The sequence below is a fragment of the Aotus nancymaae genome, unplaced genomic scaffold, assembly GCF_030222135.1.
Source record: "Aotus nancymaae isolate 86718 unplaced genomic scaffold, 86718_ANA_hifiasm-v0.15.2.pri h1tg000036l, whole genome shotgun sequence".
Taxonomy (NCBI): Eukaryota; Metazoa; Chordata; class Mammalia; order Primates; family Aotidae; genus Aotus; species Aotus nancymaae.
In genome coordinates, this window is record NW_026988450.1 from 36,968,849 (window position 1) to 36,982,016 (window position 13,168).

The window sequence follows — 13,168 nt, forward strand, 5'->3', positions numbered from 1 at the left end:
AACATGATAAATATAGCTACTCCAGAAACAAGAAATTTAAGTTCCTAGTCTTTCATCTGAGGCCTTAGGTATATAATTTACTGTTGGACTGAGTTTTATGTCTAGAGACAGCCCTGTTAGGAAGATTGATTAGAGGCCTTCCCAACAGGCAATGTGGGGACTGATGGAATTTGTTAAGTATGCAACCCTCGTGGGAAAGTCACACCCTCTTCTGGCAAACATTGTCTAAATATATAGCCATAGGAGGGTGTATTTTAAATTTTTTTAAGGTCCCAGACAGACTCATCCATGATTGGAAACATGAGAAAACACTCTAACATTATACATTCCAGCATTTAAAACACTGTAAGTGATCATATTTATTGTATCTTGTAGAGAGATTTCCTTCAATCTCTAATATTCAAGGATATGGCCTCTGTAGTGACAATTTCTTTCTTCTTCTTCTTTTTGTTTTTTGAGACCGAATTTTCCTCTTGTTGCCCAGGCTGGAGTGCAATGGCACAATCTTGGCTCACTGCAAACTTCGCCTCCCAGGTTCAAGCGATCCTCCTGCCTCAGCCTCTCGAGTAGCTGAAAATACAGGCATGTGGCACCACGCCCAGCTAATTTTTGTATTTTTAGTATAGATGGGGTTTTTCCATGTTGGTCAGGCTGGTCTTGAACTCCCGACCTCCAGGTGATCCGCCCGCCTTGGTCTCCCAAAGTGCTGGGATTATAGGCATGAGCCACCGTGCCTGGCCTGTAGTAACAATTTTATTGAGAGAAAAAACATTCCTAGGGCAAAATCTGCTTTTTCACTGTAGGTTTTAGTTCTACCTCTGTACATGAACCGAATGGGTTCCTTCACATGGCAGATTTTAAAACATTCAATGTCACCTGTAATAACCCTTTGGTTGATCTCTATTGGAAAGTCAGTACTTATAACTTTGGTAAGAGTTTTACTCAATTAGGGAAAATGTTTATGATTTCAGTTTAAATTTAAGTTATCTGTAAGAAAAAATAATTTTTTAACTTGAATCAGGATATGAACTATATTGATACTCAGTACGTAATTTGCAGAGGATCTTTTCTTTGTACAGATTCATGCTGCTCAAATATTCTATTAAGAATAGAGGCTAGGTACAGTGGCTCATGCCTCTAATCCCAAAGCACTAACTTTGGGATGCTGGGTTGTGCAGATGGCTTATGCCCAAGAGTTTGAGATTAGCTTAGACAACATGGCAAGACCCTGTCTCTACAAAAAATACAAAAATTAGCTGAGTGTCATTGTGTATACCTGTAGTCCTGGCTACTTGGGAGGCTCAGGTGGGAGGATCACTTGAGCCTGGGAGGCAGAGGTTGCAGTAAGCCATAATCACACCACTGCACTCCAACCTGACAGCCAGAGCAAAATGCCTGTCTCAAACAAACAAACAAAAAGAATGGAAACATCAAAAGACTGGGATTTGGGACATAGTCCAAGTCTGCAACCCAGCCTTCCAACCTGCAAGTGAAAATCAATTATGACAAAAGCCATAATTCAGTTTGTTAAATAATTATAAAATAATTAAGATTCAAGGAGGCCTTAAAAGTTATATTTAATTTTTCAAAGAATAAATTTTTAACTAAAGAATGTGTAACTGTCAATGAGTTGAAGAAATTTTAGAAATTTGGATAATGGAATTACCTAGAGTTAGCTAAACTAGAACTTAATGGCACACTCCTCCAGAGTGCCAAGTCCTGCCCAAGACTTTTGACACCAATGGTGAGGAGGTAGGGTCCAACTCAGTGTCATAGGGAAGAGTCCACACAAGGACACCCTCACTCTGATACCAACTGCAAGTTTGAGAGATTCCCGAAATTCAGACTTGATAATTCCTGGAATGACTCAAATAACTCAATGATAACTATTATACTCATGAATATGTTTTATTACAGGGAAAGGGTACAGATAAAATATCAGCAAAAGGAAGAGACATATTGCACCAAGTCTGAGAAGCTTCCATTGTCCTCAGGATGCATTACTATTCTAGTATCGGTGTTTAAGGACATCCACGGGCTACTGTCAACCATGGGTGCTTACCTGAGTTTCAGTGTCCAGAGTTTTTATTGGGTATTCATTATGTAGGCAGGATTGACTAACTGGTTGCCCACATGGTGGACTCAGTGTCTAGGTCTACTTATACCATGTGAATCACTTTAAATCACACGGTTGGTATTTCTGGTGTGGCCAGTTCCTACCCTATGGTCACCAGCCCCTGCCCCAAACGATGAGATTGTATCAAGTATGACACAGGTTAACTCCATATATCTGAGGGCCAAAGCTTAGCTTCCTTTAGCGCAAGGCCAATTCTTTATAACATAGCAAATATTTATTTCAAGAGTAAATATTGTGAGTATAGATTAAAAGAATAAATGAAACGAAATACTCAGTTGGAAATGCATTAACATTCATTGACTTTTAAGAAGAGAAAGCAAAGTAGAAAGCAAATTCATTGTTTATTATCAATGCCCAGCTCTAACCTGACACCTGTCAAAGAAAATCCAAGTATAACATTATGAAAATTAATTTTATAAGTATATAAAGTCAAAAGAAGTATAAAAGTCTGTATGTAAACAAAATTACAGCTAAACTTGGCAAAAATTTTTATACGATGATCATTTTGCTCCCATTCTATGAATGATATATATGTAGACTCTTTATAATGAGTTATTTACCTAAAATGCCATAATTATAGCAAAATAAATTTTCCTATATTACAATAAAACCATTTTTTTCCTAAGAAATAAGTGATAAGTTGAAATAAGTGATCTACATATAAGGAATTATTTTTAGAAAACTGAATGTATAGATTCAAATTTTATGTACATGTTCTAAAAGAATATAAGAAACTTTTTTATATTATGAAAAACAGAATTATTTAAATAAAAGCCAAAAAGATTGAGGAAAATGGGAAATATTTTAAAATTTTTACTAAAATATTACTTCTCAGTCTTGTTTAAAATTTGTCTTATTTTTCAGGTTTCATATAACTTCTGATAATTATTCTTCAACTTTACAGTCTAGAACCTTTTCGTTTTTAAGACAGCTGGTCTCCAATATAATATTTTTTTACTTAATATAATTTAAAACCATAAAAGTGGCATAAAAGTATCATACATTTCAAAAAATTCATCCTAAAATGTATACCAGTGATGACAATGTCTAACATCAGTTCAGCTATTTGGAAACATTCAAAATGCTTTCAGTATCTTGCCTCATTGTGAGATGGGTAGCATAACTGTTATTATTTGCCTTACTTAATAAGCAATTTATAGTCCAATAACTGAAATTCTTATCTAGATAAAAATAGCCTGGCACTAAAAGAAGTCATGTATCCTGATTTTTAGTCCAGATTTTTCCCCTGTAATAAGTTCTCTTATGAAAAAACAAACAAACAAAACAACAACAACAACAACAAACACATGGACAGCTCATTGTTAGTTCAAGTATCTCTTTCTCAGGAAAGCATCTCCCAATATTAATGACCAAGTTTTACAAATGAAAATGAAACTATATGCTCTTGTTGCACCTCCTGCCTTCTTTACTTTGCATTTAATATAGGTAGAATTTTACTTGTCTTCTGATTAGCTGATGAATGTCTATTTGCCACACTGGACTGTAAGCGCTTTAGGGCAGTGGTACTGAGGCAGCTACAAAGATTCTCATCAAAAATAGGATACATCTTTCTATTTATCAAAATTGTATTTTGGTGCTACAATAAATTTTAACCTTTATTCATGGAAGTTCTGCACATTTCTTTGTAAGTTTAGCCCTAGATGTTTTATTTTTTTGTTGCTATTGTGTTCAGATTGTTTCTTTTTCTATATTTTGGTATTAATTAGGATTAAATTAATCTGGATTTTACAAAAAATATAACTGAACTTGTTGAGTAAAATGAAAAACTATTAAGAATAAAAACAAGAAATTCAGAGGTAAGCTGTCCCTAGCTTGGTATATGGAAACTAATTAACTTTTATGTCTCTCTTTCTCATACGATGTCATATACAAACATGATAATCCATTCAAAGCATGTGGAAAAATCATCTTAGGTGCTTAATAGGTGTTGTCTATATTAGTTTCTAATATATATGAAATATGAAACATTTATCAATAATAAAAATAGGATAAAGCTAGGTTAATAATTTGGACAAAAATTAAAATCCTCATTTACACATTATACCAAAGCAAATTCTAGATGAAGTATACAGCTTTAAACTAAAAAACATTCCTGAATGCCAGGTGAAAAAAATATTAAAAGTAACAAAGAATTCTATAAGTTGACTGGTCACACAATTAACACATAAAAGCAACTCTCTTTATAAAGAAATAAGCTTTAGGAAGTGTTGAAGAAATGGCTGTCTAACCAATATCCATGCTCTCTTTTTTTTTCTGCTAATACATTCTTGATGTTGAACAACAATTAATATAATTTCAGAAAACATTTATGCATGATTATAGAGAATTGTCCTGCCTATATTCTAAATTTATACCAAAATAAAATATACATAATAAAATATATTCTAAATTCCAAAATATGTACCATAAAGCATATATTAAATACTCTGCTTTATACTGTTAAAAAGTAATTTTACTGAGTCCAAAACAGGTATCCAAATATAATATGCTCAAAATATTTGAACTCACCCAAAAACAAAGTGACTGAGAGGGAATTTGGAAACTCAGATGACTGAATCCATTCCTACTAATACTTGCCATAATAGCTAAGAAGCCTGGAAATGTCAATTAAAACATTTAATGGTTTCAAGGAGAAATTTTAAAGTGTAATTATAAATACAAGTGTTTTGAAAATTAATTAATATTAAAATTAAAATTCAGTATTACATATAATTCCAGTTGCTCCCTAAAATGTGTACTAAAATATTTAAAAGGCTATGATTTTGTACTATGGGAAAACTGCATTTAATTCTCTGCTTACAGTGTCTTGGTGATTGCTCCCTTTGGTGTTATGTGAATCTAGACCCAATTACAACATGCTATTAATATTATCAGGACACTTCCTGGCAGTATGGAATTAAGCTGTGACTCAATGTAATTTTTGATTACTCTGTGCTGTGTGATTTCTGTGAGTATTGTTTTGTTTGTAAAACACTTTTCAGACTCTCTGCCAACAAAATAGTTTTTAATCATTTCACTGAGTAAAGTGACATGATATGAATAATAACAAACTGTTTCATTCATCTCCTTTATATCGTGAGAATTATGGACATATACTGTAATTTTTATTGAGCTAAATGTTATTTAAAAAATAATTTGAAATAGTATCAGAATTTGAATTAATTAATATGATGAATACTTAAAAATGCTGAGTCTGCTTTGCTACATAAAAGCTACCATTTCCTGAGCTTACAATACATCTGTGATGGAATTTATTAGCCATGATACAAATGAGGAAAGTAAGATCAGATGTACTTAGCAAATATTTGTCTACTATGTTCAGGACACTGCAATTTAGCATTAAATAAGAAGTTACAGTCTTTGTGTGGAACACAGAGCAAATGGGATCTGACTTAAAGTCTATCTTTAACGTCAAAGAATTTAAGGATGATCTTATCCAAATGTAGAGAAAGACATATAACTATGCAACAGGAATAAATTGTACCACTTAATTGAGAGTTGGGAGAGAATTTTTCTAAGGGTAGGAGAAAAATCCATCCCACAATATGGGGTTACATAATGCCAAAATATATATAATCCATAGTTAACTTTTTCAAAATTCTACACATATTGCTGTTCCTTTTCATATATCTAGACCAATGAAGACCTGTGAAGCAACAGTCTGGATGGAAATAGAGACTGATGAAAGCCTTCTGCTGCTCTACATACGACAGTAGAAATCTGGAAAATAACTGAATATTTGGTACTAACAGAGAAAGGCCTTTAGAGCCACGAGTGTTTGAAATGTTCCAGAAACAACTGGGAAGAGAAGTGTGGCTGGAGTTGAGTGAGTAAAAATGAGCAAAATAGGATAAAGGAGGTAAGATTAGAGAGGTAGGGGGAAATGGGCTGATCATGCAGCCCCATGAGCAACTGAAATAACTTTGGCTTTTGTTCAAGTCAGGTATTGAAGCGTTTTTAGCAGTGCAGTGGTATGATATGATGCATTGTTTTACAGTGTCATTCAGTATGCAGTATTGACAATAGACTGAAAGGTGGTGGCAAGGAAGAAAGCAGAAAAAACAATTTGGAGGCTACGACAATAATTAAGATGTTATGTGATGGTAACTTGGACTGGGACGGTAGTGGCAGACAGGAAGAAAAGTGGCCCACTTCTTGAAGTGTTTGGAGATGGAGTCAACAGGATTTGCTGATGAGTTGCATTGGGAGATGAGAGAAAGAGCAGTCAAGAATTATATCAAGATTTTTTACTAAATAAATGGAAAAATGAAGCCCTCATTATTTCAGACAGGGAATACAAAAGCAGAAGGTTTGTGAAGGAGGGTCAGTAGCTTAGTTAAGTATGTTGAATTTGGCCTTTGAAAGGAAAGATCAAGTATAAACTTGAACAGGCAACTCTCAAGTGCTTCCTATAGCACTTCTCTAGGCTCATAGGTCTGTATCTTGGACTTTTCAAAGCTGACCAAATACAGTCACCCTGGTGATTTTCACATTTTGGGTTTTCTCCTTACCACTGATCACACTGCTAAGGTTTTCTCCTTACCACTTATCACACTAGGAAGTTGCTGCATGGACCCTGTGGTTGTTTCCACTGCTCTCTACTAAGTGAACATAAGGTCCATGCTCAACTCAGCCTTCTCTCATGTCTAAAAAGGCCTTTACTCTTTCTGTGTTGTAGGTTTCAACTTAAAGAAATAATTTCCAGCTGATAATTACATACTGCCCACTCACTAATAGGATGTAAACATTTTAAGGGGAAAAACATATTTTCAACTTCTTTTAATTCCATAGATTCCATGTCATGCATATTTGAATATTCTGTGTGAGCATGATGTGATGCACTAATACAAGTGATATGAGAAAGACAGAGTTCCAGATTTCAAGAATGCTAGAATTTAATCAGAGAAATATACAACAAAGAAAGAAAATGAAAACAAACAACAAAAAAATCAATGAAAAGAGTAACTCTTGGTCCATGGGTAGACATTTAGCAAAGAATAAAACATTTAAATTGATATTAAATACCAAGAGATACTCTATGGAACAGAAGAGTCAAGGGGTTCAATGTTGACTAATTGTGAAGGGTTTAGTCACCAATGAATATTATGGAAATATAATTCAGGGCAAAATTGTATACTTCTAAACTATTTCTTTCACTAAGCAACTCTGTTCTCTCTCGCTTTCTCGCTGTGTGTGGGCGTGTCTTTCTCTCCTCTTTTATATAACACATCTTTTTTATGAAACAAAACCACCTTGGCAAATGAAATTGAGCCATACCCTGTACTTACTTGACTATGACTCTTCAGTAGAATAAAGAAGGTGATCATAAATGAGGATAGTCATATCTAAGAATAAACAGTGTGTGATAAATGAACAAACACAAGAATTAGACAAATTAAAAAAAAAAGCAAATGATATCTGCTTTGGGTTGACTTTTTTTTTGGTAAATGATGAAATCCTTTCTTACTTAGAGCCATGAGACTTGCTCTTCTAGATTAACTGGAAAGATGTTCACTATATTTTTTTGAACACTGTTCCACGATAGCTTTGTCTCTTCAGATTAATCTTTCTAGTGCTAATGTAAAGCATTCGCCTTTGCTTATTCCTCCTAAAGAACTAGTCAGTAACCAAAGATAACTATCCTTTTCTTTCTTTTTTTTTTTTTTTTTTGACACTAAAGGAACTTCTGGTGATGGATACGATTTTTCCTATTCTCAGCTTCAAAAGAATACAGTTACCACTATATGCATTCATTCATACATAGTGAAATACTGTGTACTGAAATATGTTCTGTACATCTTTGGCTAATTCTTGCCTTCTGTTTTTTTTTTCACACCACAAAATAACTAAAATATTCAATGTTCTTATATTGTAGTCCAAAGGTGCTTTGAGAGTATTCATTTGAAGAATCAGATCGCTGTTGTCAGTTTAGTTACAACAGCTTACACTCTTTAGGGAGTAGTTTTAAACCATCTTTTCGAGGGTAAGGACAAAGCTTCTTTTGTTACTATTATTTTTTTTTTAGATGGAGTCTAGCTCTGTTGCCCAGGCTGGAGTGCAGTGTTGCGATCTCAGCTCACCACAACCTCTGCCTCCCAGATCCCAGTTCAAGCAATTCTCCTGCCTCAACCTTCCAAGTAGCTGGGATCACAGGCATATGCCACCATGCCCAGCTAATTTTTGTATTTCTAGTAGAGATCCGCCCGCCTTGGCCTCCCAAAGTACTAGGATTACAGGCATGAGCCACCATACCCAGCCTTTGTTTTGATTCCCATTTCCTTTGATTAGGTGGTTTACATTCTCTAAAGATTATAAAGCTGCATGGCTTAAAATTTGCATGCATAAGGAAAGAAGGGTGTGTGTGTATGTGTCTCTGTGTGTGTGTGTATGTGTCTGTCTGTGCATGTGTGTGTGTCTGTCTGTATGTATGTATAGACATATCCCATCTCCTACAGAAACTCATATCTAAGTGAACTCACTTTAAATAAATAGATACCTGGAAAGTGTAATGTAAATCAAATCCTCTGAGAAGAAGCTCACTACCAAAAAGCATTATGCTGAAAGTGCTATTATAAAGAAAGGCTTCTTTCTTACAAGATAAAAAAATTATCTGATGATATTACCTTTTACTTATATCTAGATTTTCTTATTTTTGACTTAAAAATCATGCATATAGAATTTACATAAATAATACTCATTGAAATCTTTGGGCAAGGAATAACAACTTACCAAAATAAAATGCTTCAGGGATTTCATTTAGGCTGATTATCATCATATAAAAATAATATTGGTCATAGTTTGATTATGCAATTCTTATACTGACATTCCTATTCATTAGCACTGAACATGATGAAGGTCACATGAACCAATTTCTGCTCTGGGGAAGTAAAAATCTTGTTGAGGAACACATTTCAATAAGAAATAATTCTAGAAGACAGAGATTAATAATATGCTAATTGAATATGGAGAATAAATATAAAAATCATTAGCAAGAATCAGTCAGAGAAGATGGAACGTTGAGAACATGCTGTAGAGGAAACATTTGGATGAGCAGAGGCTTGAGAAGCTATCCCCAGACATTAAAATTTAGGGGAAAATAAGTGTTGATGGGTAAGGGTTGAGGAGATTAAGATGCTTCTAAATTGTGTAGAGTCTGCAATAAACAAAAGTAGAAAATGAAGTAATATTAGTAAGAGTGAGATCAAACAATGGGCAATACTAAAAATATTTGAAGAGACAGTCAATAAGGAGCAAAATATGAAAAAGAATGATGTGCATATTGAAGAAATATGGAAATGGCAGAAAGATCAGATATGGGGCAATGGCATTAATTTAGAAGTAAAGGCAGTCTAGACTAAGTAAGCATAGAGGAGAAATTAGACCAGTCAGTAGTCATTAACACTGAAAAACAGAATTCCAGGCTCTGTCATATGTAATGGTTCTCACATCCTTCCGTGACACTCACAAGTGGAACATCCGTGTGAAGCCTTTCATCCACAGGTCCACCTTGAAGAACAGAATGTAATTTGCAAGAAACCCAAGTGTGGCCTGTTTTGTTCACTGCTACATATCCAGTGCCTAAAATAATATCTAGTATAACGTATGAGTGCAATAAATATTTCTTGAATAGTTATCACTTCAAAATACAGTTGAAAGTCTACTTTTCTTTTGAAGTTTTTCTCAATTATTTCAGGTGACAAAGCACAAAGCCTAGTGGGGAAAACATGGATTTTGGAATCAAGCAGAACTGTGTTCAGTTACTGACTACTTAGAAGTGTTTCAACAAAACTTTTCTGATTTTTTTTTTTTTTTTTTGAGACGGAGTTTCGCTCTTGTTACCCAGGCTGGAGTGCAATGGCGCGATCTCGGCTCACCGCAAGCTCCGCCTCCTGGGTTCAGGCAATTCTCCTGCCTCAGCCTCCTGAGTAGCTGGGATTACAGGCACGCACCACAGTGCCCAGCTAATTTTTTGTATTTTTAGTAGAGACGGGGTTTCACCATGTTGACCAGGATGGTCTCGATCTCTTGACCTCGTGATCCACCCGCCTCGGCCTCCCAAAGTGCTGGGATTACAGGGATTTTCAGTTTTTTAAATTTGTAAAAGAAAATGCTATCCATCTTTCAGTGTTTTTATAAGGTCAGAGATACATAATGGGTACCCAATCTATGGCAACTATTAACTAAGAGCAAGGTATATCACTCAATCATACTTTCTTTACATCTATGCGATGTTGTATATGTCTCAATTATAACATTTATCACTTTATGCAAGAGAGTAGCATGTCTGTCTTTTCTCCCTCCATACATAAACATATTGCTATACTACTCACTTCTTTAATGTGCCGAGAAAATTTGTCTCAAAATTCATTACAACTACAATCTCAGTAAAATTTCTTGTTTGATTAGACTTCAGTACTTTCTCTTTGTTTCAGTGTTATGACTTTTACTCTTGTGTATTAAAAGTACTAATGTTCAAGTTTGTCTTCATTCCTGAAATATGAGCTCTGCAAAGACAGGAATGCTAGTTTCTAGTCACACATTCTTGATGCATAGAAAAGTATGCTGGGCACACAGACACATTCTATCAAAAATGAGATAAAAAATAAAAATTATGAAATTTTGTGACAAAATGTTCATTAGGCAAATGGACATTATGAAGAACAAAATGCTTTCACCAGCCTCTTTGCTCTACACATTGTAGAAGTTTAGTAAGTGCTGTTGGCAAACAAAAGATGGTCCTGTGATTACTGGTTCCTGAAATCAGGAACTGATAAAAAGTGTGTGGATGAGATTCTCAAGTAGAATGCAATAGCTGCTATTTTCAATATCAAACAGATATGCAAAAAATATAAGTAAGGCCTGCAAAACAGGTATGCAAAAAATATAAGTAATCCCTAAACTCTGAGATTATCTTGGATTTCTTTAGCAAAATTCCTGACAGGACAGAGTTTCTAAAATTTGTCTGAATTTAATTTTTTCAGTAATTCTAAGAACTATTGCTTTCTTTCTAAGAATAATTTCTCTGGGAGATAACCAGTCTCCTCTGAAATCAGCAACCTATTTAGATAGACAGGAATCATGAAAAAAAAATGCACTGAGTCAATTTCACATCATATTCTCAGAGAAGGTTGATGCTTTGGTATTATTATGATATCAAGGTATAAAGCTTGCAATGTTGAAATTCTGCCAATATAATAAAAACAAAACCCATCAGCTTTCATCTAGTGTCTTGCAGAATAAACAAAAGATTGCACTTTGTGTTCATTCCAACTAGTTGCTGTGGGCTTAGCCACAATAGTAACAATATGAGTAACATAGAGTAATACAATGAGTAACAAAGTAAGCTTTTTCTTTACTCTTTGAATCTAAATTTATTAAACTACTTGAAATTGAATGTTGATATTTAATTAAGTATTACAGGGCATTTATAGAATTCAAAAATCTATTCATGTGCTTTAAGAACACATTGATTTTTTCCTGGAAAGCATGATGCTTTTATGCATGTTGTATCAAATCCAGATCTTATTTTCCAATAAAGAAAATAGAGTATTTTATCTAGTAAAAATTATATGAAATCTATATTTTTAAACGATAGCTTCTGCTAGACAGGAAATGCTATGTTAGAACAGCATTTGATTATTTTTATTGATTTATGTCCACCAAAAATGAGAGCACATTATTTTATTTTTAAATAAATAATATTGACAAAATGTGGCTCTTTTAATACTCTAATGCCAACATCCAAACTTATTTTCTTCATTAATCTTTAAGACTGGTTTACAAATACTAGGGGAGAAAATTATTTTTCAGTACTATACTATATTCACCTTCCAGTATTACATAATTTACTTTTGATATACTATTTATTAGTGTTATTTTCTAAGAACCTGACATTAAAAGTCTTTTTACAAATGTAAAATTAGTTTCAGCTTGTAACCTTTCAAAAAAATAAAAAAGTTAGACATAACTGCCTAACAACATGAAAATAACGTGTATATGTAAAGTTAAAATGATAGTCTCATAGAGGAGACTTAACTCAAATGGCTACCAGTAGACCCCCAAACCAAATGATCAGTGCTCCTCCTGTAAAACAGTGCTTTAATGATCAAATGAAATTACAGGGCTCTCATAAAGATACGTAAACCACAGATACAATAGCTGCGGTATGCCTGGAAGTGGCTAAGCTCCCAAGCAAATCATCCCTATTAGTTCCTATTCATGATTTAAATTATGCTATTTTATCTCTTCATAACATGCTGCAATTTTTTTTTACCCTCACATTTTAGGCATTTTAGCTTCTGCTGACATAAATGCATTCCCAAAATAGAATGTTACAGCAATCTTCTGCTAGACATCTAAGCCCATTTGTGCATTTATTTTTTAAAATGCTTTTTTTGAACTTTCTAACTGTGAGAGGGCTGGGAAGGTAGTGTTTGAATGAATGAGAACTTGTTTTCTAAAGTAACACTAAACACTTGCTCTACTGTTAAAAAAAAAAAAAAATCAGTCTCCTACCTTGAACACAAACATCTCACGGCGAAGAATAGCTAGAGTGTTAAAGTTCCCATCACAGATGTTGGGTTTGGCTCCAGGATAGGAGGGTCTGCCGGTGGGAGGCCGAGGGGGTTTTGGCCTGTCATTTTTCCTTGGGTCAGCCGGAGGAATAGAGCGGTGTGGGGGCACTGTTGGTAGAGGTCTTGTAGGTGGAGGAATCTTGTCAGGTGGACCTTTTGAAAATATGAGGACAGTGCTTGGCTCACTTAAAACTGGAATAGAGCTGGAAAATATGCTACAGAGAACAATCACTTATCAGCAGAGGGCACAGACTAAGTGAATTAAGAGGCCTTTAAGATAGTATATTTTCTGAAAAAACAAAATATCTTACCCAAAAAAGCATTGCTAAGTCTATCTGAAACAGTCCCTATCATGCTAGATTCTGGATCCAGGTAGCTAGGTTTTCTTTGTTAATTTTTACTAATATTTTTTATAACTTCACCACAGTTATTTTTG

The 13,168-nt window shown here is 34.3% G+C and overlaps 1 protein-coding gene across 1 annotated transcript in view; it reads right to left on the minus strand.

Annotated features, from left to right (window-relative positions):
* Positions 1-13,168, minus strand: part of MMP16 (matrix metallopeptidase 16) — a 274,698-nt gene that overhangs the window by 61,054 nt on the left and 200,476 nt on the right. The window contains exon 6 of the mRNA XM_012465088.2: positions 12,674-12,885. Within this exon, the coding sequence (XP_012320511.1) occupies positions 12,674-12,885 (212 nt within the window). The remainder of the gene's footprint in view (positions 1-12,673; positions 12,886-13,168) is intronic.